General features: G+C 44.1%; 1 protein-coding gene across 2 annotated transcripts in view; it reads left to right on the forward strand.

Annotated features, from left to right (window-relative positions):
* Positions 1 to 26911, forward strand: part of TRIP4 (thyroid hormone receptor interactor 4) — a 269161-nt gene that overhangs the window by 132850 nt on the left and 109400 nt on the right. For both annotated transcript variants that reach the window (XM_030188088.1, XM_030188095.1), the window contains exons 7-8: positions 18499 to 18714; positions 20343 to 20469. In XM_030188088.1, the coding sequence (XP_030043948.1) occupies positions 18499 to 18714; positions 20343 to 20469 (343 nt within the window). The remainder of the gene's footprint in view (positions 1 to 18498; positions 18715 to 20342; positions 20470 to 26911) is intronic.

The raw sequence follows: 26911 nt of genomic DNA on the forward strand, positions 1-26911 counted from the left end.
CGAGTACAATGGACGACCTATCGGTATGTGTGTTGTTGTTAACTTTGTGACGTGTTTCGGACTCTACATGCAACCTGTATTAACTGTATATATATATATATATATATATATATATATATATATACACACACCTCAAAGAAATATGTCTATATGAAAATGTAATAGGTACCTTGCTTAATTCTAGACTTCCACACTTTTAAAACTAAATTTTAATAGCATGTAATTGCATGTACCAAAAAAAAGGAAAGAAGAGAAAGAACGGCTGATTGCTTGGCAAAAATGGGGTTAATTGCTCTAATTTGGCGCCACAGAATGTGAGATTAATGTGAGTAGAATTCATGCCATATAAACGGAGCATGATAGTTGTGCATCTCTGTAAATGTTTCTTTTTTATTAGAAAAATCATATATATCTAGAAATGAAGACTGAAGAATTATCCACAAAAAATATGGGGAAACCTTACCTCATCAAAGACTTGCACGATCATCAGACTGTAGTATAGTGAGTCAAAACTGCCTCTACCTTCAAAAAGGAAAAACTGATTTTCTGGTATATGGGTGGTTAAATACTCTGGTTTGGCGCAAAAAAAGCGGAAATGAGATGCCAGCATTGTGAATTGAAGTGATGTCATCGAAACTAAAAGTGATAGACATGCATCTCTGTAAATGGGTGATCGACCTCATTTACGAATGAGTGATGTGTACTTGTAGGAACAAAAATTATTCATAAAATGCAATAAAGGTAAAATGCATGTCTAAAAAGATTTATTTAAAAAGAAAATATGTGGAAAAATTAAAATGTGTATTAGGGGGTCACGTGATGCTCTGAAGGAGGCAGACGTGGTTTCGTGAGCTCCGAGGCCCTGACCCCTGAAATCTGAAATTAAAACGATTATATTAAAAGGCAAGAGCCCTTAAACATTAGAACATAGCGGAGAACCTTTATGGAAAGGTTTCTGAGCACTCCAGCAAGAGCGATGACCAGCAGAAGCACGAAAAAAGAAAAAGACAAACCCAAGGTAGCGGGTGGTGCGGAGGAAGGCCCGACGCTGAGCGGGAACGCCGCGTTCACGGAGGAGCAGTTAAAACAGCTCAGAGATGTGATGGAGGAGGTGATGGCGCAAAAACTAGACCAACTATGTGTGCGCACCGCGAACTTAGAGTCGCTCCTCACGGACACTGTGCAGAGAACGGGTGAGCTTGAAAAGCGAGTCTCGGACGTCGAAGATGCGTCGGGCCCCACCGCGCGCCAAGTAACAGACCTTACAGCAAACGTGGAGCGGCTGAAGGTTCAACTCGATGACCTAGAGAACAGATCGCGACGGGGAAATTTGCGGCTGGTGGGCCTCCCAGAAGCGGTCCCAGACCAAGCGCTAGCGTCTGTGTTGGAAAAGTGGCTAGCAGAAGAATTCGCGCTATCTGACCACGCGGGCAAGATTTGTTTGGAGCGGGCCCACCGGGTGGGAAGATATCAAGAAGGAAAGAAAAACCCGAGAACAGTTATAGTCAAAGTGCACAACTACGTGCACAAAGTAGAAATCTTGCAAGGCTATAGACAAAAACGCCAGGATCTTAAATACAATGGACACCAAGTCCGAATTTACCAGGACTATTCGGCAGCACTGCAGGAGCAGAGGAAAAAATTTACTCCATGGTGTCAGCGACTCCATGAAATGCAAGTGCCATTCATGCTAATATACCCTGCGGTACTTAAAATCAAGAGTGCAGGCAAATGGAAGTTTTGCAGCACAGTCTCTGCAGCACAACACCACGTGGAGGACTTGGAAGACAAGAAAAACAGGCCTGACAGAGGAGAGAAAGAGAAATAATTTACCTAATGTAATGTATCATATGTTTATTGCTATGTTGGAGTGTTAGTAACATTATAGTAAAGAACCCACACAGAGATTCAGGGGTTGATGCCCAAGATTGGTTATGAAGGGGCTGCCATAACTCTGCTAGAGTTGGGGCCCGGAGGCACGGAAACCCCGATTACCCATCCAGAGAGAGATGGGTTGGGACACAGAGATGGGAGGGACAATAAAGGGAAGGATAAGGAACGGGGGAGGGGTGGGACGACAGAGGGGAGCCGGGGGGGGGGAGGTAGGGGTCAGAAGAAGAAGAGGGAGGGCATGGGAAAGGGTAGTTGGAGGGGTAGCAGAACTAGTTTTGTGTGCAATTGGGGCATCGAAAGGTGGGGCACTTGTAGTAACGAACACATGATAAAGAAAGGGCGGGGGCATGAGAAAATAAGTAAGGACAGAGACATTAAGAACTTAACGGGAAGATTCCCTGGGAGGGAGGCTGGGCTCTCCTGGGAACGCAGAGAGGATACTATGACTGCAACACCAGGCAAGAGTTTTGAGCAAGCCACGGGGGAGTGAGGTTCGTGTGATCTCCTGGAATGTGTGTGGGATCACGACCCCAATAAAAAGAACAAAGATATTGGAGGCTTTGAAGCGTCATGGGGCCCAGATAGCCTGCGTCCAAGAGACGAGACTCTCCCAAGAGGAGCATGAAAAGCTAAAAAAACATTGGGTGGGGGAGATGTACTGTTCCCCAGCGGTAGGCAGAAAGGGAGGGGTAGCAATTTTAATACATAAAGCTTTGGCCTGTCAAGTAACGCCCTTATTCAAAGATAGTGGAGGGAGATATGTTGGAGTTAAGATACACCTGCAGGGCAGAGATAGACTTTTGGTGGCTGTCTATGCACCAACTGGGATGAACAAACAGTTTTACTCACAGTTATTAAGCAAGTGCCAACAGTACCCAGATCTGCCCAAAATAATAGCAGGGGACATGAACCAGGTATTTGACTGGGGACTGGATCGCACGGGACCAAGGAGAAGAGGGGAGCTTGATGGGCCCACACTACTAGAATCCTTTTGTCAAGCTGCAGGGTTAGTTGATCCATGGCGGCTGCTGAACATGGATGAGAACGATTATACTCATACATCAAGAGTCCACCGTACACAATCCAGACTAGACTACATACTACTCTCCCAAGAATTGTTCTCGCAGGTCCAGGCAGCAAAGATAGGGCCCGAGGAGCTGTCAGATCACGCTGTGGTCTGGATAGACCTGGAAGCACAGCCATTTTATCAATCAGCGAGACACTGGCGCTTCCCGGCCTATCTATATTCTTCCCCGGAATTTCAGAAATATCTCCTTAAAAAATGGGAGGAATATAGCACCTTTAATGCCCAGCATGCGGAAGACCCAGTTCTTTTTTGGGCAGCTGCCAAAGCTGTGCTAAGAGGAGACATAATAGCCTATGTGAGCCAGAGAAATCGTCAGATCGCAAAGGGGATCCTAGCTCGAGAACGCCAGTTCAGACAGGCAAAGAGGCAGTACATTAAAGACCCAGTAGCAGAAAATTATGATTCATTGAGGGCAGCGCGGGTTGCATTAAATGAACTCTTGCACGAGAGAACGACCCGTTCCCTTATCTACAGAAAGTACAAACTTTACAAGCATGGAGACAAAGTGGGAGGGCAGTTAGCTCGCCTGGTGAAAGGAGCGCGTAGGTCACACTATATACCGGTCCTGAGAAACAGTGTAGGACAGAGAGTGTCTAGAGCGGAGGAGGTGGCGGAGACCTTCTGGAGGCACTTCTCAGGGTTATACCAAGGAGAACCTGGGGAGCGAAAAGGAATAAGGGACTACTTGGCTCGGTCGGGTATGCCGCAGCTCCCGGCTGAAGCAGTGGAGGGGCTTAATGCGCCATTAACGGCTAAAGAAGTTCAGAGAGCCATCAAGGCCCTAAAGTTACATTCGGCGCCGGGGCCTGACGGCTTTTCGGGCGAGTTTTACAAAATGCTAGGCCCCCAACTACTGGGACCACTATGGGAATACTATACAGAAATCATAGAGCACGAGGCGTTTCCTCATCAGGCAAATATGGCGCTAGTCAGCCTTCTGCCAAAAAGTGGGAGGAATTTATTGGACCCTGGCTCATACCGGCCGATTTCATTAATAAACGTGGATGTGAAGATTCTTTCACGAGTCCTGGCATACCGACTGGCCCCTTTGTTGCCCAAGTTAATTCAGGAGAATCAGGTAGGCTTTGTGAGAGGTCGCCAGTCAGTCCTAAATGTGCGCAAATTACTAGCAGCAGTCATACATAATACAGTGGGAGGCACATCGGGGTTGATAGTTAGCCTAGATGCGGAACGCGCCTTCGACAGAGTGTTTTGGCCCTTTATGTTCGAAGTGTTACAATGGGTGGGGATTACGGGATGGCACTTGCAGGCTATAAGAGCACTTTACACATCCCCAAAAGCTATGCTGATAGTAAATGGGATTAGAACAGAAGAAATGGAGATTAGATGTGGGACACGACAGGGATGCCCCCTGTCTCCTCTGTTATTTGTGCTCTCCTTAGAGCCTCTTTTATGTGAGATTCGGGCGGCGGAGCGGATACGGGGCATACAAGTGCAGGGGGCAGCTCCCAAAATACTTGCGTATGCCGATGATCTCTTACTAATTCTAGACCCGGCCCACTCGACACTCCATTGCCTGTTAGGAGTTCTGAAGGGGTACGGGGCGATGTCAGGCTTTAAGCTAAACCTACTAAAGTCACAGGGCCTGCCCCTAGGAGAGGAGGTGAAAATTGGCTGGGGAGACCGGTTCCCTTTAGGATGGGCGATCGAGAAAATTAAATATCTGGGGGTTATGGTCCCGACCGATCTAGCTAAGCTATATAGAGTAAATGTGTTCCCACTGCTGGCAGAAACCCGTCGATTGCTACAACTCTGGGGCGCCTATCCCATTTCGCTTGCTGGCCGTATAGCACTTTTTAACATGATGATAGCGCCTAAGTGGCTCTACCTGTTCCAAATGCTGCCGCTATATTTGCGGCGCAGAGAAGAGCGGATGTTACATCGCATGGTGCAAGGCTTTTTGTGGAGGGATCGGCGCCCTAGATTGCCGATGGCAGTAATACAAAAGCCAAAGTCTCATGGGGGAATGGGATTGCTGAATATTAGGTACTTGGTAGTTTCCTGTGTTTTGAGACATGTTCGAGACTGGCTGGCGGGGACCCAGGACTTCACACCGACTGCAATAGAAACGTCGTTGGCCCCTGAGGAGCATCTGGGATGGCTGATACACACAACAGGCAGGAAACCACAGCTGGAGATTCGGAAAAACCCGTTTATTAGTTCAGCAAGAGCAGCCTGGAGGTGGCTGTGCAGGCGCCACAACTTTTCGCCCGCAGCAACACCATTTTTGCCGCTGAGAAACAACCCAGACTTCCCAGCGGGCACATCTTCAAAGACTCTTCTTGCGTGGCAAAAGCGTGGGATCCACTATATTTATCAGCTGCTGAATGAGGAGGGGAAGATTAAAGACTTTACAGAACTGCAGCAGGAGTTTAAATTACCAGCTCAGGACTTTTATGCTTATTACCAGGTGCGGCATTATGCAGCATCCCTCGGCTGGGAGAACCTATGCGAGGATGTTCAGGATATTTTAAGCTCGGCTCTTACCTTGGGCTCCCAAAATGCAGTACCATTAAGATTTTTCCATCGGAATTTGTTGGACACAACAGAAGATCTGGACTATGCGAGCTATGCGGCGAAGTGGGCAGCGGACTTAGCGGTGGATGTCTCGGAGAGTTTGTTCACAGAATTTCTCAGAAGCATCCTGAGACAGGCCACCTTTTCCCGAGACTGGGAGCTGCAATACAGGTTTGCGCTAAGACTATATATTGCGCCTAACAGAGCATTCAAGGCGCGTTTTGGATCCACAGGGGCGTGTCCAAAATGTGGCAGGAACCCAGCTACTTTGGGCCATATGTTTTGGACTTGCCCATTAGTGGCAAACTTCTGGACAGAGATACTAGCAGCTATCCGGAAATATTGGAACAACTCAGTGCCCATGCAGCCTCTGCTTTTATTTGAGGACTTTAAACTAGGAAATCTTCGTGTATCGGGTTTAAAAGACTTCCTGAGGAGATCTGTGCTGCAGGGAAAGAGAGTGTTACTACTGAACTGGAGGGAGTCGACCGCCCCAGCTATGGCGCATTGGAGGGTGCAAATGATTGAGAGACTAAAACTGGAGAGACGGGGAATCAAGAATTTTGAGTCACCGGAGGGCAAACGTTTGTGGTTGGTGTGGAGTCGTTTCTGGGACACACTACAGCCCGCAGCCAGGAGCAGTCTCCTTAATAGTTAATGCCTCTGTAAAATAGTGTTGAATGTGCCACACCTTTCTGATGCACTGTCTGAATGCCTTGGGGGGGGGGGGGGGGGGGGGGGGAGAACAGGGAGGGAAGGGAGGGGGGAGGGGAGTTTGAAACGTGTTTTTCCACATAATATGTTTATTGGAGTAGGATTGCAGACATGATGAGTTGTCAACTTTATTTCTGACTTGTAACTGCAATTGTCACTTTTGTTTTGAATAAAAAAGATTTAAACATAAAATGTGTATTAAAGTAGGTTACCGGATGTTGCTTAAAAGACGTCAGGTAGTTAAAAAAGTAGTAGGTCACTGGATATTATTCAAAACACGTTATATAGTCAGAATTTTTGGAAGTACATCATATCCAGCGACTGAGTTTCTATTCTAGTAGATCGTTACTCTTATGAAAGCGTATTGATGCACAAACTCCAAACCTTTGATTATGTGGATGAATTATAAAAATTATAACAATTACAAAAATTAAGAATAAAAATGAAAAAATTCAGGCAAAGCAAAAAAATATATATAATCAAAGAAAATGAAAAAAATGTGTTGATACAAGTATATGTGTTTATGGTGTACAGCGCTGCGTATGCCTGGTAGTGCTATATAAGTGTTAAGTAGTAGTAGTAGTATAAAAGAAAAAATATATTTAAATACAGGTGATTATAAATGAAAAGATACAGATAAAAATAAAAATAAATATATTAGCATATTGAAAGAGAGGTTAATATTATTCTTTTCCATTTCTGAACTTTTCGTGATGTAAGGTGGTGTGGGATTAGGCAGATCCAGGAGGGAAAGACTTCGTGAAAAGATGTGTTTTCAGGTTTTTTCTGAATTGTAGGTAGTTTTCTGTGAGTTTCAGGTCTTTGGGCAGTGAGTTCCAAAGTTGTGTGCCTATAAAAGAGAGGCTGGCAGCATGTGAAGATTTGTATTTTATACCTTTGCAGTTGGGATGGTGAAGGGTTAGGTAGGTTCTTGCTATTCTTGTCACGTTTCTTATTGGTAAATCGATAAGTTCCGTCATGTAATCTGGTGCGAGTCCGTAGATGATTCTGTGGACAATTGTGCATATTTTGAATGTTATGTGAGCGTTAATAGAAAGCCAATGTAAGCTTCTTAGAAGGGGTTTTGCGTTTTCGAAGCGTGTTTTTCCGAAGATGAGTCTGGCAGCCATGTTTTGTGCTGTCTGTAATTTTCTTATGATTTGATCTTTGCAGCCTGAATATGAATATAAATAAAGAAAAATAACAATAAAAAAGGTGAAAAAATAATGATAAAAAAATAAAAAATAAGTATGATAATTAGAACTTAGATAAACAATTAGGTAAAAAATAAAACGGTAGAAAAAGTTTTAGATAAAAAAATTATAATTAAAGGAAATGTAACTACAGAGGATATTATTATGAAATATTATTTTAAAATTGTTATAAAAAATGTTATCACAAATCTTGTTGAATTTGGGTTTATGAAAAGAACTACCAGTATATTGTTAAAATGTTCTAGTATCTCATAAGAATACTGTAAAGTCTATATCATTATTGAGCCCTTTTGGTGCTTAAAGTGTCCATTTTAAAGATAAGCCTCTGTTCCTCTCTCAATAGCTGGCTGTCTTTATTACCTCTTCTTTTATTTTTCTTGAACATCTTAAGTACCAAAAATTTCAAATCTGAAATACTATGATTGGCTGACATCCAATGGTCGACAAGAGGAGCGCTTTCAATTTTACTATTGATACAACTTATGTGTTCTATTACTCTGGTTTTAATTGCCCTTATAGTCTTTCCTATATATAATTTAGGGCAAGGGCACTGAATAAGATAAACCACATAAGAAGTGTTACAATCAGAAGTGTGGTTTAAAAAATATTTCTTTGAGGTTATGGGGTGTCAAAGGTAGATGCGTTGATGGAGTGACTACAAACACTGCATTTACCACACTGCCGGTGACCTAAATTATTCTGGCTTGTTTCCAGTTCTGGTAGTAAAGAGGGTACTAAACGTTCTTTCAGATTCTTATCCCTAGAATATGCCACTACTAGTTTCTTTTCCCTAAAGCACTCATGGCCATTCAAGATATGCCAATGTTGTCTGATCGTTTTTTGTATGTCTTTGGCAAGATGTGAATACCTAAGGGTGCAAACCATGTCTGGCATCTCTCGGTGGTCTGCATGTTGTAATAACGAAGATCTATCCTTCGACAATGCTTTTTTGTAGCCGTCTTGAATGCATCGAGATGGATAACCTCTATTGAAGAATCTTTTACTTAGTCTTTCTGATTGTGTATTGAAATCCTTACAGAACTACCTTGACAGAAATCGCTAACGAAATCAAGCTCGGCCTGAACACCATGGAATCGTGGGCAAATGCATTTCAATTAAAACTCAACAAAGAAAAAACACATAGTCTCATCCTTTCATCCCAACACAATATGCATAACCCCACAACTATCGTGTAGAAACCCTATTGTAACAAGATGCACTAACCTTTTCCGATTGCCTTAACGCTGGAAAACACTGGAAAATCTAACGAGAGGTCTGTACTTCTCGGGGCTGCGCAGGATTGTAAATATTATTAAAATGTAAAAAAAAAAAATTGGGGGGCTAAAACGGCCAAGTGCTCGTCATGGACGGCCATTATGGCCATTCTACACCCGAAAACCCACCCAAGTGCTCGTCATTTTATTGATAAATGTTCAATAAAGACTTCATACAACGTAAAAAAGTGGAAAAAAAATCCAAGTGCTCGTCCTTTTTTTTTTTTTTAAACAAAACTATTAGTGGGATTTGAACCCGCCACCTCTGGATTGCAAGACTGCTGCTCTAACCACTCGGCCACAACTGTACTTACTTGGATGTCCCTCCCTTACTTCCAGGTCTCTCAGCTGAGTGAAGCAGGGCCAAAAAGGCCGTTTTTATTATTGTGGGGGGGGGGGGGGGGGGGGAGGGAGAGGAGGCCGCCCAAAATGGACTTTTTTTTTTTTTTTGAAGCGAAGCTTTATTTAAAAAAATCAAACAGGCTCCGATGCTGCAGGCTCTTTTTTGGGCATCATTCAACCCTGGAATAATAAAAACGTCCTTTTTAGCCGTGCTTCATTCAGCTGAGAGACCTGGAAGTCTCTGAGCCAATCACAGCGCATTTGAATGGGATATAAATTGTAACATCATCAGCATATATGAATGCTGAAAACCCATTTGATTCTAGCAAATGGCCTAAAAGAATCATCATAATATTAAACAAAATAGGTGATAGAGGAGAACCCTGTGGCAGTCCACTACAAGAAACTCATGACGACGAGATAGTACCCAGTTGCTTAACTTGGTATGACCTGGATTTTAAAAATACAGAGAACCATTTCAAGACAGTTCCACAGATTCCATAATAATCATGTATGTTTAAAAGGATGTCATGATCTACTGTATCAAATGCACTAGACGTCGAATTGGAGATTTAAAACTTTGTTGCCTAAGCGTAATTCTTGTTTTAAGATTGGCTACTAATGTAGTAAGAATGGTTTCAGTACTATACAAGGGCCTGAAACCCGATTGATATTTTATGTAGAATTGAATGATGCTGAATATAATCCATTAACTGATGAGTAATTAGTCCCTCCAAAACTTTGACTAATAGAGGTATTGAGGCCACTGATCTGTAGTTGGAAACAATACTAATACAAATTTGACTATTTTTCGGGATCAGATTAAGATTATGCTACTATGGGATAGGAGGAAGTGTTCTATTGTGGATTAAAAACTGGTTAAAAGATAGAAAACAGAGAGTAGGGTTAAATGGTCAGTACTCTCAATGGAGAAGGGTAGTTAGTGGGGTTCCCCAGGGCTCTGCGCTGGGACCGCTGCTTTTTAACATATTTATAAATGACCTAGAGATGGGAGTAACTAGTGAGGTAATTAAATTTGCTGATGACACAAAGTTATTTAAAGTCGTTAAATCGTGGGGGGATTGTGAAAAATTACAAAAGGACCTTACGAGATTGGGAGACTAGGCGTAATAAATGGCAGATGATATTTAGTGTGAGCAAGTGCAAAGTGATGCATGTGGGAAAGAGGAACCCGAATTATAGCTACGTCATACAAGGTTCCACGTTAGGAGTCACAGACCAAGAAAGGGATCTAGGTGTCGTTGTTGATGATACGTTGAAACCTTCTGCTCAATGTGCTGCTGCGGTTAAGAAAGCAAATAGAATGTTAGGTATTAGGAAAGGAATGGAAAACAAAAATGAGGATGTTATAATGCCTTTGTATCGTTCCATGGTGCAACCGCACCTCGAATATTGTGTTCAATTCTGGTCGCCGCATCTCATAAAAGATATAGTGGAATTAGAAATGGTGCAGAGAAGGGCGACGAAAATGATAAAGGGGATGGGACGACTTGCCTATGAGGAAAGGTGAAAGCTGCTAGGGCTCTTCAGCTTGGAGAAAAGGCAGCTGAGGGGAGATATGATAGAGGTCTATAAAATAATGAGTGGAGTTGAATGGGTAGATGTGAAGCGTCTGTTCACGCTTTCCAAAAATACTAGGACTAGGGGGCATGCAATGAAGCTACAATGTAGTAAATTTAAAACGAATCGGAGAAAATGTTTCTTCACTCAATGTGTAATTGAACTCTGGAATTCATTGCCAGAGAATGTGGTAAAGGCGGTTAGCTTAGCGGAGTTTTAAAAAGGTTTGGACGGCTTCCTAAAGGAAAAGTCCATAGACCATTATTAAATGGACTTGAGGAAAATCCACTATTTCTGGGATAAGCAGTATAAAATGTTTTGTACATTTTTGGGATCTTGCCAGGTATTTGTGACCTGGATTGGCCACTGTTGGAAACAGGATGCTGGGCTCGATGGACCTTTTAGGCTTTCCCAGTATGGCAATACTTATGTACTTATGCAAGTAGGGAACATACCTTGAGAAAACATTAAATTTAGATTTGAATGTAAGTGATCAATTAAAACCTTAGGGGCTGGTTTCAATATATTAATTGGACAGGAATCAAGCAAGCATTGTGATTGTCACGGTCTCAGGCTCTCGGTCACTGGAACGACGTAAGCTCTTGGACCACAGCCGACAAGAGGCAGCAGTAGGCAAGACCCCCAACCAGGACTGGGTAACTAAGCAAGGCAGGAGAAGCTGTAGACAGGCAAAGCTGGAACAACCGAACTGGAACCACAGGACTTGAACTAGGGCAGTAGGCAAGCAGGGAATAAGCAGGACAGAGCAACCGGTCTTCACCTGCGCTTGACCACCGTTCCCCAGGGTTTGAGCCCCCAGGTATGAACAAATACAGTAATGTTGTGGTAGAATAAGGTTTGTGTGTACAGACACATTAGGGAATCGTAGAGAGGAAGAGTTATTATATGTTCATTACGAGCTTTGGTTTCGTTGTGTTTCAGGGTACAGGCATTTAAGTTGGGTCGGTAGGGTATGCCTTTTTGAATAGGTTAGTTTTTAATGATTTCCGGAAGTTTAGGTGATCATAAGTTGTTTTCATGGCTTTTGGTAATGCGTTCCATAGTTGTGTGCTTATGTAGGAAAAGCTGGATGCATAGGTTGATTTGTATTTGAGTCCTTTGCAGCTTGGGTAGTGGAGATTTAGGCATGTTCGTGTTGATCCTGTTGTGTTTCTGGTTGGTAGGTCTATGAGGTCTGTCATGTATCCCGGGGCTTCGCTGTAGTTAATTTTATGAACCAGGGTGCAGATTTTGAAAGCAATACGTTCTTTGATTGGGATCCAGTGCAGTTTTTCTCGGAGGGGTTTGGTGCTTTCGAATCGCGTTTTTCCAAATATAAGCTTGGCTGCCGTGTTTTGAGGGGTCTGAAGTTTCTTTATAATTTGTTCTTTACATCCCGCATAAATTCCGTTGCAGTAGTTTTCATGGCTTTGTACCATTGATTGTATCAAGTTGCAAAATGTTTCCCTCGGGAAGAATGGTTTCACGCATTTGAGTTTTCACATTGAGTGGAACATTTTCTTTGTTGTAGATTTCACTTGGTTCTCTAGTGTGAGGTTAAGGTTGATTGTAATGCCGAGAATTTTCAGGCTGTCTGAGATAGGGAGGGTATAATCTGGGGTGTTTATTTTTGTGGGTTTGTTCGTATTGGGATGAGAGGATGAGACAGTGTGTTTTTTCTGTGTTGATTTTTAGTTGAAATGCGTTTGCCCATGAGTCCATGATATTCAAGCTGAGCTTGATTTCGTTGGTGATTTCTGTCAGATCACGTTTGTAAGGAATGTATATTGTGACATCGTCTGCATAGATGAAAGGGTTAAGGCCTTGGTTGGATAAAGATTTGGCTAGTGGGGTCATGATTAGGTTGAAAAGAATCGGTGATAGTGGTGATCCTTGAGGTACTCCGCATTCTGCTTTCCACAGTGGTGATATGTTTGAGCTTGATTTCACTTGATATGTTCTAGTGGTTAGGAAACCCTTGATTCAATCTGTTCAGAACTCTGCTGCACGTCTCATATTCCGCCAGAACCGATATACTCATATCACCCCTCTCCTCAGGTCACTTCACTGGCTTCCAATCAGATACCGCATTCAATTCAAGCTTCTCCTTCTTACCTACAAATGCACTCAGTCTGCTGCCCCTCACTACCTTTCTATCCTCATCTCCCCTTACGTTCCCGCCCGTAACCTCCATTCACAGGACAAATCCCTCCTCTCTGTACCCTTCTCCACCACCGCCAACTCCAGGCTCCGCTCATTCTGCCTCGCCTCACCCTATGCTTGGAACAACCTTCCTGAGCCCTTACGCCAAGCCCCCTCCCTGCCCATCTTCAAGTCTTTGCTTAAAACCCACCTCTTCAGTGCTGCATTCGGCACCTAACTCTTACCGTTCAGTAAATCCAGACTGCCCCAATTTGACCACCCCTATCGGACTGACCGTTCACTTGTCTCTTAGATTGTAAGCTCTTTGAGCAGTGACCGTCCCTCTATGTTTAAATTGTACAGCGCTGCGTAACCCTTGTAGCTCTTTAGAAATGTTTAGTAGTAGTATGGGTCCGCCAATCCCGAAGTAATCTAGCAGTCTTAGTAGTATTTTATGGTTTACCATGTCGAACGCACTGGACATGTCGAATTGGAGAAGAAGTATGCTTTTGTCTGTTGCTACTTCCTGCTTGAATTTGGCTAGGAGGGTAATTAGTACTGTTTCAGTGCTAAGGAGAGGGCGAAATCCTGATTGTGATTCATGTAATATTGTGAATTTGTTTATATAATCAGTAAGTTGTTTGGTTACCAATGGCACAAGTTCTAAAACAAAATTCTAAAACAAATTTCTTATAAAACTCCTTAGGAATACCATCTAGAACAGGCGATTTATGTGAGGGTAACCCCTTAATAACATTTTGAATCTTTTGGTGTTATCATTTTATCCAGTTCAGCTACCTGTACTGGGGTAAGTGGTGGTAGATTACTAGATGTCAGGTATTCATTGATAGCTTCTGGTGCGGGACAAATCTCCTGCGAGTATAATGTTTGATAGAATTGCTTAAACCGCTTGCGTATCTGAGTGGTTGTATTGAGTAGCCCCCCCTTACCATCTTGAACTTGCACAATTGTGCGATCCACCTTTTGTTTACGTAACCTTATGGCAAGAATACGCCCTGCTTTATTGGTAAATTCAAATGCACAGACCTTCTGTCTAGCTTGCAGCATGCTCAATTGTTCTGAGTAAATGGCATCCAGCTGAAGCCGCAATTCATGCAACTCCTGCATTGTTTAGGGGGACTGTTTTGCCTTATGACTTGCTTCTAGACATTGAATTCTATCCAAACACTTCGCCAACTACGCCCTCCGGCGACGAACCTGTCTGCTAGCTACTTGTAAGAAATATTCTCTAGATACCACTTTCATGGCATCCCAAACTACACTTAGAGGGGGACCCGAGTCAATATTAATTTCCAGATATTTCTTCAGCATACTTTTATAACCTTCCACCACCTCCATATCCTGCAGGACGGCTACATTCATAGTCCATCTTTTGTCCTGGACCTCTGGCCTAATAGACGGCAAAGAGGCCCACGCGGGCGCATGGTCTGATTATGGTTGTAGTGCCAATACCCGCTTCCGGACCCATCTCAACCAACTTAGTGTCCAGAAAAATGTGATCAATACATGAATAGGAGTCGTGGATATGAGAGGAGTATGTGTAGTCTCGATCTCTTTGGTGTGTAAGTCGCCATATATCTAAAAGTCCTAAGGAATGCACAAGTGAGCCCAGGGCAGATGACAATTTGGAGTCTCCAATGGGGGATGCCCTAGTGTGGTCCCAGGCTGTGTCCATTGCTGCATTAGTCGTCCCCCCCCACCTCATTATCAGTGAATTCAGAGAGGGTACTTCGCACGCGAGTATAGAAATTCTCTTGTTTCTCGTTCGGAGCATATATTGTCGCCAAGGTGACATCTGCTTCATCTATATGGGTATATAGAAATCTCCCTCCCTGGTCTCTCTTTACTTTAATAACCCTGACAGACACTGAGGAGTGGATTAATATCGCCACTCCTCCTCTCCTAGAGGACTCAGATGAGGCAAACCAAGCAAGTGGGTAGCTAGGGTGAGTGAGAAGCCTGTCGTGCACCCGACGAAGGTGCATCTCCTGCAAAAAAAACAATATGCGGCTTAAGCTGTAATAATTCCTTAAAGAGCTTTTGTCATTTCTGTGGCATATTAAGGCCTTTGATATTGTATGACATTACTTTTAAGTCAACACTCAACAACCAGTATTTCGTAATATGCACATGTTAATGGGAAGCTCCAAGCATCTATTCCAATTCATACATAAAAGCTTTCTGGTCTTAATTACCAACATTTCTATAACCTGTTTGCAACCACCCAACAAACCCCTGCTTACCCTCCCCACCCCACCCCTCTATCCCACTACACTCACCAGACAGCAGACCCAAGACCCCTGAATGGGATTTCAAGGAAGTGAACCACCTCACCCCAGACAACCCCGCCACTTACATGCCCCCCCCCCCCCACATGCTTTTCTTCTCCTAACATCCAACAGCTTCCTTCCTCTCCCATGGTCACCTTCCCACCAGGCACCTCAGTCCTCATCCACACACTTACATTCGTAACACACGTAGTCACCTTCCCCATATCCCCCCCCCCCCCCAAATTCACACTCACTACCCGTTTCCTTACCATTGATACGTCCCATACACACTTCTCTCACACTAAGCATAACCAGAGTATACATCCATCACAGAAGAACAGTTACATAACTCTCGTTCCTCCAGGTGACTCAGTAGGTACTCAGGAGTAAATAGATGTGCTGTCCAAATCATATCTCTACCTACCCTTTTCAACATCATGCTGATTCCTCTGGTGAATGCCTTATCCAAGCTTGGCCTCAACCCTTTCATCTATGCAGATGATGTGACTATCTATATTCCTTTCCGAACTACGCTAGCTGAAGTCCACGACTCAATAGTGGCAAGTTTTTCTCTCATGGATTCCTGGGCTAATGCGTTTCACTTTAAAATCAATAAAGGCAAAACGCAGAGTATCATCCTTTCGTCACAGCATGCTAAGGTTATCCCGACCTCTGTCATCACTAAGGATCACACTCTTTCTATCTCCAACTATCTGAAAGTCCTTGGTGTCTTGTTGGATACTCACCTGGTTCTAGACAACCAAGTCAAACTCATCACAAAAAGAATGTTCCATTCAATGTGGAGGTTGAAGCGTATCAGGCAGTTTCTCCCAAGAGAGCTCTTTAGAACCCTTATTCATTGGTTGGTCCTATCGCATATTGATTATTGCAGTGGAATCTATGCAGGTTGCCGAGATTACATCCTCAAGAAACTCCAGACAGCTCAAAACACTGCTGCTAGGCTAATACTGGGCAAGTCACGCTTTGACCATGCTTCCCCACTTCGTTTTAATCTGCACTGGCTTCCCATTAAAGACCGTATTACCTTCAAAATCTGTTCGTTGACCCACAAGATTATCTGTGAGGAAGCACCTGCTTATATGCTGGATTTTATATATCTACCTTCTAGAAATGCTTCTGTGGCGGCTCGCTCCTACCTCAATGTACACTACCCTAGTTGCAGGAATGTTAAATATAAATTACTTTTTGCATCAACCTTCTCATACATCAGTCTGAAATCCTGGAATGTTCTCCCACGGCAGCTGAAAGAGACTGAGGACCAACAGCTCATCAAGTCATCATTAAAGACATTGTTATTCAAGAATGCCTACCCCGCTGCCAATACTAAAGCCTAGTCTCCCTCATCCCCCATCTTATCCACATGTTCATTCCCCTCCCCTTGACTTTATTGTATCCGTTCCTTCACTGCATTGTACCTGTTTGTAAATTTGTAAGCCACATTGAGCCCACTAATGTGGGATAATGCGGGGTATAAATGTACCTAATAATAATAATAATATTTGAATTGTCATTGATAAGGACGAATCTTTTATAGAGAAGGTTGCCATTTCTAGTTGGGGAGTTTGCAATTTTTGTATAATTTTTACATCAAAGAATGAGTTGTAGATTGAATTGGAAACCCCAAGAAGCCAGATTCTGCATGCAATGCATACCAAAAAGGAGCAAAATGCAAAGACATACTTTTTTTCTCCTTTTTGTCTGGTGGTTTTGTTTTTTTCTAATTGTGTTGGTCCTACTCTGGTTTCTGGTTTCTGCTTTCTAGTCTGGTTACAAAGGCCGCAAGTGAAAATCTGCAGGAAACTCTTCCCCTTCTGTGCCTTTTTTTTTTTTTTTTTTGCTGTATCTTAACTGCGGTTAGCTTAGCAGGGTTTAAAAAGGGTCTGGACGACTTCCTGACGGAAAAGTCCATACACCATTATTAAATTGACTTGGGAAAATCCACTGCTTATTTCTGGGATAAGCATCATAAAATGTATTGAGGTTTTCTGGGATGTTGCCAGGTATTTGTGACCTGGATTGGCCAGTGTTGGAAACAGGATACTGGGCTTGATGGACCTTTGGTCTGTCCCAGTGTGGCAATACTTATGTACTTATCTCCTATCCATTTACCATTTTCTTTTCTCTTTACTTCCTCCCCTACATCCATCTGACCTTCATCTTTCCCTTTTAGATCTCTTCAATTTATTTTTCTTCCACTCTGCTCACTTAGATTTCACTCCTCCTCCTCACCATCTAGTCTTGTCTCCCTCCTTTTACTTCTACTGCTTTCCATGTTTCACTCTTTTACTGCCTATACCCATTCTTCCCATATCCCATCTCTCTATCGTTCCCCAGCCTCATATTCTCCAATCTTTCACCATCTCCTTCTCTCACTCATGTCCCTTCTTTTTATTCCCTCGCCCTGTCCATCATTTCTTGTCTCCTGTTATTTTCTGCCCCATCTAGCATCTTTCTCTCTCTCTCTCTCTCTCTCTCTCTCTCTTCCTGTCCCCTTTCTCTAGGTAATCCTATGCCTGATTCCCCTCTGCTGTCATTGCATCTCTCTGGGCCTGTGGTACTAGCACTTAAAAAAGGTAAGCATGTGGCTTTTGAGCTCATATCTATGCTCAAGGCCCCTGCCACTGTCTCAACCCTCTGACATCACAGCTGGCACCTAGGGATCATGCCACCACCATCCTCCCTTACTATGCCACTGGTTGCATTGTGACAAAAGAACCACCTCTTGAAGTTGGTAAAATGTGATATGTACAGGCAACATATCAAGGGGCACTTAAAAGTTCTTACTAATCAGCTCAGTGGCTCCAAGTACAACTGGCTCCAAGTACAACTGGGACAGTTCTTTCTGACATATTTTTTGGTCTCTGAACGCATTTTTTGGTATATGAGGATCATCTCTGTGTGGAAATTCGTGTTATTGCTTTTCTGAAGTCATGACAGAAAATTAAATCTAATTTTCTCCAGAATAAAAGATGAACATCTTTGTTATTTCTTTGTATGTTTATTCTTTATATATCAAGGTGATAACTGGGGGAAGCTTGCAGGAGGAGTAGTACAAAATTACTTTATGATTGATAATGGTGGGAGTGGTTAAATATTGGAGCTATCATACTTTAATTATGGAAACAAAGGGGAAATAATAATTTAGCTTTTCTTAATGGATAGCTGTGTGTTTTACTGTATTAAAAGAACAATACTAGCAAAACTTGCCATTTTATTCTTCAGTTGGATCTTACATATCTTGTTGCAAGAAAAGATGTAACAGCCTCCAAAAGATTCAGTCATGCATGCATAAAGTGTGAACCAAGAAATCTGGAACATTACTCAGAGGTTGGGGAGCAGGTTCTGTAATACTGGAGTCCTATGAGAGAGACAGAGACAAACCACTGTTCTTATCCATGCAGTGTGCGTCGTACTCAAGTCATTGATGATGAGTCAGATTACTTTGCCACGGACTCCAACCAGTGGCTGTCCAAACCAGAGAGGGAGGCTCTGCGCAAGAAAGAGAAGGAGCTCCAGGACCTCAAGCATGCCTCACGCCTCTCCCGGAAGATCACCATCGACTTTGCAGGCAGGCAGATACTGGAGGAGCAGAACAGCCTCTCTGACTATCACAGCATGTGAGTACTGCACACAGATTAAAAGTTCAAAAAATATTGTTAAAAAAATGATGCCACTGAGCATATCCAGTTATCTCTTGTTTCATGTATACCCTGAGTTGGAATCTGTTTTATCTCACTTCATGCCCTTTCTACTTGTTTTTGTTTTTTTTTTTTGGCTTAGCAGTTGACAGTTTCCTCTTGTTCCCTTACACTTCCAGCTCAGTCATAACCAGGACTGGAATATGGCACCATAAGTCTGCATTCATAACTATATTCATCCCTTTTCAGCCTAGTCATTGCAGTGACAGTCTTCAGCCAGGGGCCATAGATTGTTTACCGTAAATCCAGTCACTACATGTGACCACTGAGCGACGGCAGAGATTCCCTTTTCAGGGGTTTTGAGCTCTGCCTTCACAACATCAGCTCCACTTGGTCCAGAGAGCAGAAAACCTGATCTAAGAATCAAATCCAGGTCTTTCTCATGGTGATGTGTAGTACTTCAGCAAAGATCTAGGGATTCTCTTGTTTTATGTAAGCAATCTGGAGGAGATTAAATTATGAAAGGAGGAAAAAGCCTCAAGAAGCTCCCCAGCATCGTTTGTTAGGAGCAGGACTTCTTCATCATAGGCAAAAAATCTCCTCCTCTTTATTTTGCTACATGCATCCATCCTTAATTCGCACAAAATACTTAAATGCTTGAAACAAAAAAAACTTAGCTTTGGCTGCGGAGTCTCTCTTCTTTATTCAAAACAGCGCAGCAAAATTGACCGTCACAAAGGCTGCGTCAGGACCACAGATCAAGAAAATTTCAAATCCGTTCATATCCGCTGACGAAGATGAAGAAGTCCTGCTCCTATAAATCTACAAACCATGTTGGGGAGCTTCTTGAGGCTTTTTCCTCCTTTCATAGTTTAATCGCCTCCAGATTGCTTACATAAAACAAGAGAATCCCTAGATTTTTTTGCTGATATATTGATAATTGGGGATCTCCTCCTCCCATTTACTGGTTTAGTTTATTCCGATGTGTAGTACTTTTCCATTTAAAAAAAAAAAAAAAACAAACAAAAAGGCACACAACTGCTTACAAATCAGTTTAGTTGGAAGTAGCAGATAAGTGGAACTAGATTTTGGAACTACTAGTGTGTATGATATATTTACATACACTTTTGATAGTTTATACCCCTGACGCAGCCTGAGGGCGAAACGTGGCCACGTCGGGTATTGTTCCAATAAATACATTTGATTCCACTGCTTTGTACTTTTCCATTTTACTTTTGCCAAAACAGAGCTTCGCAAACTTGTTCTGGAGATTCCACAACCTGTTGGATTTTTACGATGTTCAGAATGACTGTGCATGGGAGAGATTTGCTTACATATAGCCATTGTTGATAACTTGAAAACAAAACTGGTTGTGAGGACCTCAAGACTGTTTTGTGAAATTCTGTTCTAAAGGGTGAACTTGTTCAGTATATCAGCTTAATTCTACATACTTTTTCCCCCAAAGTCATCATGATGAGAAATGTCTACTGCATTCTGCTTTGGAAATGACTGCCTTATTCATGTGTTTAAGTTAGTCACATTGAAGTTATTAATCCAGCAGGTGAAACTTACTTGAATTAATGCAGCCACTATATTTGTCCTTACAGGTTGGATGAAACTATTCAAAGCATTAAATCTGGAACAATGGGGAGTGTGTTGAGGGATAAGAAGCTGGTAGCTGAGAAGCAGCTGAGGGATATGGTTAATCCCGACATTTTGCAGCCTGCACCTGTGGTCAGTATGTAGTTTGTAGCCTGTTCCATGATGATTATGTGGCCTATGGTTGTCTTTAAGCAACCTGTTCCTGTGTTTTGCGTACTGGGCCTTTAGTGGTCAATGTGTGGCTCGCAGTCATCTTCATGTAATCGTTCCTAAGAAAGATTGCAGTCTTCTGAAGACTTTTAGTAAAGATATGAGATCTTTCCATGTTAAAGGTTGGCACTTAGCAAGTAGAGATTTTAAGAGTATTCCTGAGAAAGTGACCAGCAAATTAGATTTCATCATTACTTCTGATGGTTAACTTCAGGGGAAAATTTTAAAAACGTCTTGGATTTGAACTGAAATAAATGGAGTTTGATTCCTTTTATGCACATGTAAGGAAGAAAAAATAAACTTTTATCAGTTTGACTTGCCAGTATTAACAGCCGAATACATACTTTCAACAATTTTTATTGATGATTCATCAATGTAAACAATCAACACGTTCAGTATACAACCAAAAAAGAAATTTTTAACGTATCTTTCTGCATGTGAAAGAGATAATGATGGCATCATAAAAAAATTTTGTTTAAGATTTCCTCCCTCCCCCATCTCAGCCTCAAACCCCATCCCTCCCTCGCACTTTATTATCTCAATTCTTCATGGAAGTGCATAAACATATGAACCCTGTTTACAAAATGGTCACATACAACAACCACGAAGGTCAATGTGCAGTGTAACTATGTATGCCCTGCATCCTATTATAGCCAGAACATTAAATATACTAATATAACCCCTCCAAGCGAGAGACTTTGTCTCTTATAGCCTCTCACGACCTGTATACCAACATTCCTGTGAAGGATTTTCTGAATATGCTCCATACAAGGCATACAACCTACAAACAGACCACCCCCACGAGTGGTGCAGAAGAGTATCCCCCCACCCCTGTAATTCCCCCTCCCCTCCCCCCCAAAAAATAGTTCAGTGATCCGGAAGAGAATTCAAAACAAAGCTTCAAGCTTTCAAGGGGACAGAGACTGTGTATATATGGCTCCCAAGTAGCGAGGAACAAACGGAGCCTCCGAGAAGATAACCCAACCACCCAGCGTTCTAATAACATGAGTTCATGTAATTTATTACGCCAATGCCAATAATCAGGTGGTGACTCCCCCTTCCACACGCAGAGAATAACCCTTTTCCCCAACATACAGGCTTTATGTACTAATAGAAGCGCACCCCCACCATTCAAAGCAAAAGATTCATGTTTATCCAGCAGTGCACCCAAAGGAGAAGGCGTTATCCGGGTCCTCAACAGACCTCCCAAAAATTTAAACAGGGACCCCCAAAAAAACAACCTTTGGGCATTCCCATAGAGAATAAAAAAAAGAGCTCACCCCATATTTGCATTTAGAGCAAAGAGGCTCCTCCACCCCTCCCATTCTATGTAGGATTCTGTATTGGCATTCGCGAAGATCCGCGTTCATGGACAGTGTAGGAATACAGGCTGTTAACTTATTAAAATCTATCATTAGAGCTGGACGTCTCAGATCTCGTGCCCCGCGGGCCGCAATATGCAATTTATCCTTACTTCTTGCCAACCTTGTTAGCACCCTATACAGGCCTGAAACTGAGAGCCGTTTCCCCGAGACTGAACCAAACAGATCTCGAACGCGTCTACCATGTCCTGCCCCCAATGCCTCACCACGCAGCCCAGAGACATAATGTGCCAGCTGATTGTACTCAAATATGTTGCTAAGGTCAAAGCCAACCCCCATTGCCCCCAGATTCAACAAGGTCCCTCCTGCAGTTAAAACATGTTCCAATCTCGTTATACCCATGGTCGCCCATCTCCGAAATGCCTGATTCTTTGAGCCTGGGGAGAACGCTAGATTGCCCTGCAAAGGCAAAGTTGACATGAGATTCACATTCTGTGCAATTCTGATTATTTAGCTTCTCAGTGACTCTTAACCTGTTCATAGCCTGTTCACAGAGGCCTAGCTTTGCTCATAATTCTCAGTTACTGTTGTAAAGTTATTTTATGGTTCATGGACCTGCATGTTCCATGTAAACAGTTGCCAGTTTTTGGACCATTCTTCAAACTTCACTAGATCCTTCCTCATACCATCCACACCCTCTGGGGTGTCCACCCTGTTACAGAGTTTGGTGTCATCCGCAAAGAGACAGACCTTACCAGACTGTCAGACTTGTGAGTTCTTGTACAAAGTAGAGCACTGCTGAGCCCGGTACTTACCAGGTTTTGCTTGGTGGCTGGACAACCCCGGGTTTCACCTGCGCTGATCGCCGTTCCCCAGAGGTTGAGCCCCTAGGTGAGTTCGGCCTGCAGGACTTACGAGACGGAGCAGGAAGCGGGGTGGTGAAAGTAACAGGCAGCAGGCAAGAGAGTGATCCAGGTACAGGCAAAGTCAATAGGCAGGCAGTAGGCAGGGGAGTAATCCAGGTATAGGCAATGTCAGTAGGCAAACAACAGGTAAGAGAGTAATCCAGGCACAGGTAAAGTCAAATAGGCAGGCAGCAGGTCGAGAGAGTAATCCAGGCACAGGTAAAGTCAAATAGGCAGGCGGCAGGTCAAGAGAGTAATCTGGGTACAGGCAGAGTCAGTAACGAAGAACAAAGTAGAGGAGAAGCACACTAATGAGCAAGTAGCACCTACCAAAGTAGAAGCCAAAGCAAGGAGTCTAGGGAGAGCTCAGCTGATAAAGTGCTGGCGTCTGACATCTGCTGGGAGAAGGGGCACAGCCATAGGACAAGAGCAGGGGAAGGAGGAACTGGAATACCAATAGGAGAGAAGCAAGGGAAGCCAGGCAGAGGAAGAGCAGAGCCAGGTGCATGGAAGCAAAGCAATCAAGGAGCCTGCAGCCAGAGAAGAACCACACACACATGGCTCAGGGCTGTGCCAGTCAAGTGTGTGTGTTGACGAGACCCTACGCAGCCCAAGGACGCTGCTTGCGTTGAGGTAGGGGACATGACACAGACAGTCCTTCCGCAATATTGCTCACAAAGATGTTAGAGAGCCGGCCTGAGGACTGATCCCTGCGGCACACTACTGATAGCATCCCTTTCCTCAGAGCAAGCTCCATTTACCACTACCCTCTGTCTCCTCCCACTTAACTAGTTTTTGACCCAGTCAGTCACTTTAGGTCCCATACTGAGTGCATTCAATTTATTTATCAGTTGCCTGTGTGGAACTGTGTCAAAGGCTTTGCTAAAGTCCAAGTACACCACATCTAGCACCCATTCCACGTTCAGCTGTTTGGTCGACCAGTCAAAGAAATCAATCAGATTTGTCTGACATGACCTGCCTCTAGTGAAGACATGCTGCCTCAGGTCCTGCAGTCCATTTGATTTGAGAAACCTCACAATCCTCTGCTTTAGAAGCATTTCCATTAGTTTACTTGCCACAGAGATGAGATGAGACTGACAGGTCTATAATTCCCAACCTCCACCTTACTTCCGCTTTTGTGCAGGGGGACCACATCTGCCTTTCTCCAGTCCTCCGTGACCAGTCCAGCCTCTAAGGAAGCATTGAAGAGGTCAGCAGAGCCGCCAGAACTTCTCCAAAGTTCCTTGAGTACCCTCGGATATATCCTATCAAGCCCCATCGCTTTGTCTACTTTCAGTTTAGCTAACTCCTCATGAACAGTCTTCTGTTAATCGATCCCAGTCTACCATACATCCATCTCCATTTGCATTTGTTTTCTGTGGTCCTTCCCCTGGCCTTTCATCCATGAACACAGAACAGAAATAATTGTTAAGCAGTTCAGTTTTAGACTTATCAGCTTCTACATATTCCTGCCCCTCAGCTTTGAGCCTCACAATGCTATTATGGCACTTCCTCCTGTCACTTACATATCTGAAAAATGTCTTGTCCCACAATTTTACTGTATCAGCTATCTTTTCTTCCATTTGCCTCTTTGCTTTCCTAACAACTTTTCAAGCTTTCCTTATCGTTTCCAGGTATTTTTTTGCCTGTCTCCCTCTTTCTGAATCATCTTGTAACATGAGAAGGCAAACCTTCTTTCCCTTACCTTTTCAGCTACTATGTTTGAGAACCAGAGTGGCCTGCTTTTCCTCGTACTTTTATGCAATTTTCTAACATAAAGGTTTGTCGCCTTTAAAATAGCTCTTTTCAGTTTTGCCTGCTGCTATTCTGCTTCTTTCAACTGCTCCCATCCAATCAACCCTTCCTTGAGAAATCCCCCTATCTCGGCAAAGTTAGTTTTTTCGAAATCTAGGACCTTCAGTCTTGAGTAAGCCCTCTCCTCCTTTGCTTTTAGTTTTGAACCACACCATTCGGTGATTGCTAGATGCCAAATAATCTCCCATCGTAACTTGGGAAATATTTTCTCCATTTGTAAGCACCAGATCTAGAATAGCTCCATCCCGTGTCAGTTCTGTTACCTGCTGCTGAAACAATTCTTCCTGTAGAGAATCCAAGATCCCTTTGCTTCTAGATGATCCCGCAGCAGGGACACCTCAGTCGACTGCCGTCATATTAAAATCGCCTATCAGTAGTACTTCCCTTTTCCTAGCTATCTTATGGATATCTTCAATTAAGTCTCTATTTCTTCTGACTATGAGGGTGACCTATATATTACACCAATGTAAATACATTTTCCTTTCCCTCTTACCAGTTTGACCCACAGTGCTTCTTCCTTACCACATATGTCTGCAGTTCTGTAATTTTTTTTTAACTTTAAATTTTATTGAAAGATTTAAATAGTGTAACAACACTTAACCATTAGTGTAATGTTCAAGGTCAAACAATATATGACAGAGGTCCCCCTCCAGATCTAATACAGAAACTCACTAGCTAATACCCCTCCCTCCAGTTCTGTCATTTTAATATTATTCTTAACATATATTCTCCGAGGACAAGCAGGCTGCTTGTTCTCACTGATGGGTGACGTCCACGGCAGCCCCTCCAATCGGAACACTTTCTTGCAAAGTCCTTTGCTAGTCCTCGCGCGCCGATGCGCACCGCACATGCGCGGCCGTCTTCCCGCCCGAACCGGCTCGTGCTGGCCAGTCTTCTTTTGTCCGCGCTCGGTACGGTCGTGTTTCGCCGTTCGCGCCCCGAAAGTTGACCTCGCGCGTCGTTTTTGGACTTCGCTTCAAAAAAAAAAAAAAAAAAAGTGTCGGAAGGAGACCTTTTCGGTCTGCTCCCCTTCCTGTATTTCTAGTTTTGCCCCGGTAAGTTTTCTTTCGTCGTCGGGGTAGGCCCTATCTAGGCCTCGGTTCGAAGTTTTTCTTCTCCCTTTTTTTGTGGTGCCATTTTCGCCATTTTGAGTTTTGATCTCGCCGGCGCGATTTTTCCGCCCATGACATCGAAGTCTTCCAGCGGCTTCAAGAAGTGCACCCAGTGCGCCCGGGTAATCTCGCTCACTGACAGGCACGCGTCGTGTCTTCAGTGTCTGGGGGCTGGGCACCGCCCGCAGGCCTGTAGTCTGTGTTCTCTTTTGCAAAAGCGGACTCAGGTAGCGAGATTGGCCCAGTGGAACGTTTTGTTCTCGGGCTCTTCGTCGGCATCAGCACCGGGAGTATCGACTGCTTCGACATCGTCGGCGCCCAGACCTTCATCCTCGCCCCCGATTGCATCGAGTGCATCGAGGCATCGGCCCTCTGCATCGGGGCCGAGACATCGGAGGGTGTCGTCGGTGGTACCGAGACCTCCTCGTCTGCTGATGTCGTCGGACGGTGGTGCTTCGTCTGGAGTGCAGGTGAGGGCTGTCCATTCCCCTGCTGGTGGCGGTGAGCCTTCGGGTGGGTCTCCCCCTACCCTGAGGGCTCCTGCGGTACAGCCCCCCCCCCCGAGACCGACCTCCTTCGGCCTCGGCCCCGAGGAAGCGACGGCTGGATTCTACGTCCTCCTCGTCGGTGCCGGGAAGCTCCGGTGACATGCTTCATCCCAAGAAATCGAAGAAGCATCGTCACCGGTCCCCTTCCCGTGTCGGCACCGAGAGCTCTGGGTCGCCGAGGGAGTCAGCACCCAGTAAGCATCGGCACCGAGAGGACCGCTCGCCCTCTGTTCAAGAGGTGTCGGTGCGCTCCCCTTTGGACAGCCCAGAACAGCCTCCACGCCCGGAACAGATTCTGACCTCGACACCTGCATCGGCTTCCATGTCTTTTTCCACAGCCGCTCTGCACGAGAGTCTCCGGGCCGTTCTCCCGGAGATCCTGGGAGAGCTGTTGCGCCCTACCCCTCCGGTACCGTCGAGCGAGGCGCCGGCTGGCCCATTGCCCGGGGTGAGGTCTCCGACATCGGTGCCGCTTGCGGTACCGACTGCGATAGCCTCCCAGGAAGGCTCCCCGACTACGTCGGCGGAGGGAGCTTCGCCGGTGCGGGCGAGGGAGTCTACCTCTCGACGCTCCCACCGTGGCCGTGGTTCCACGGAGTCGAGCCGGGCACGGCTGCAGATACAGGTCCGTGAACTTGTGTCTGACACCGATGGTGAGGCCT

This window comes from Microcaecilia unicolor, chromosome 1 (assembly GCF_901765095.1).
Source record: "Microcaecilia unicolor chromosome 1, aMicUni1.1, whole genome shotgun sequence".
Taxonomy (NCBI): domain Eukaryota; kingdom Metazoa; phylum Chordata; class Amphibia; order Gymnophiona; family Siphonopidae; genus Microcaecilia; species Microcaecilia unicolor.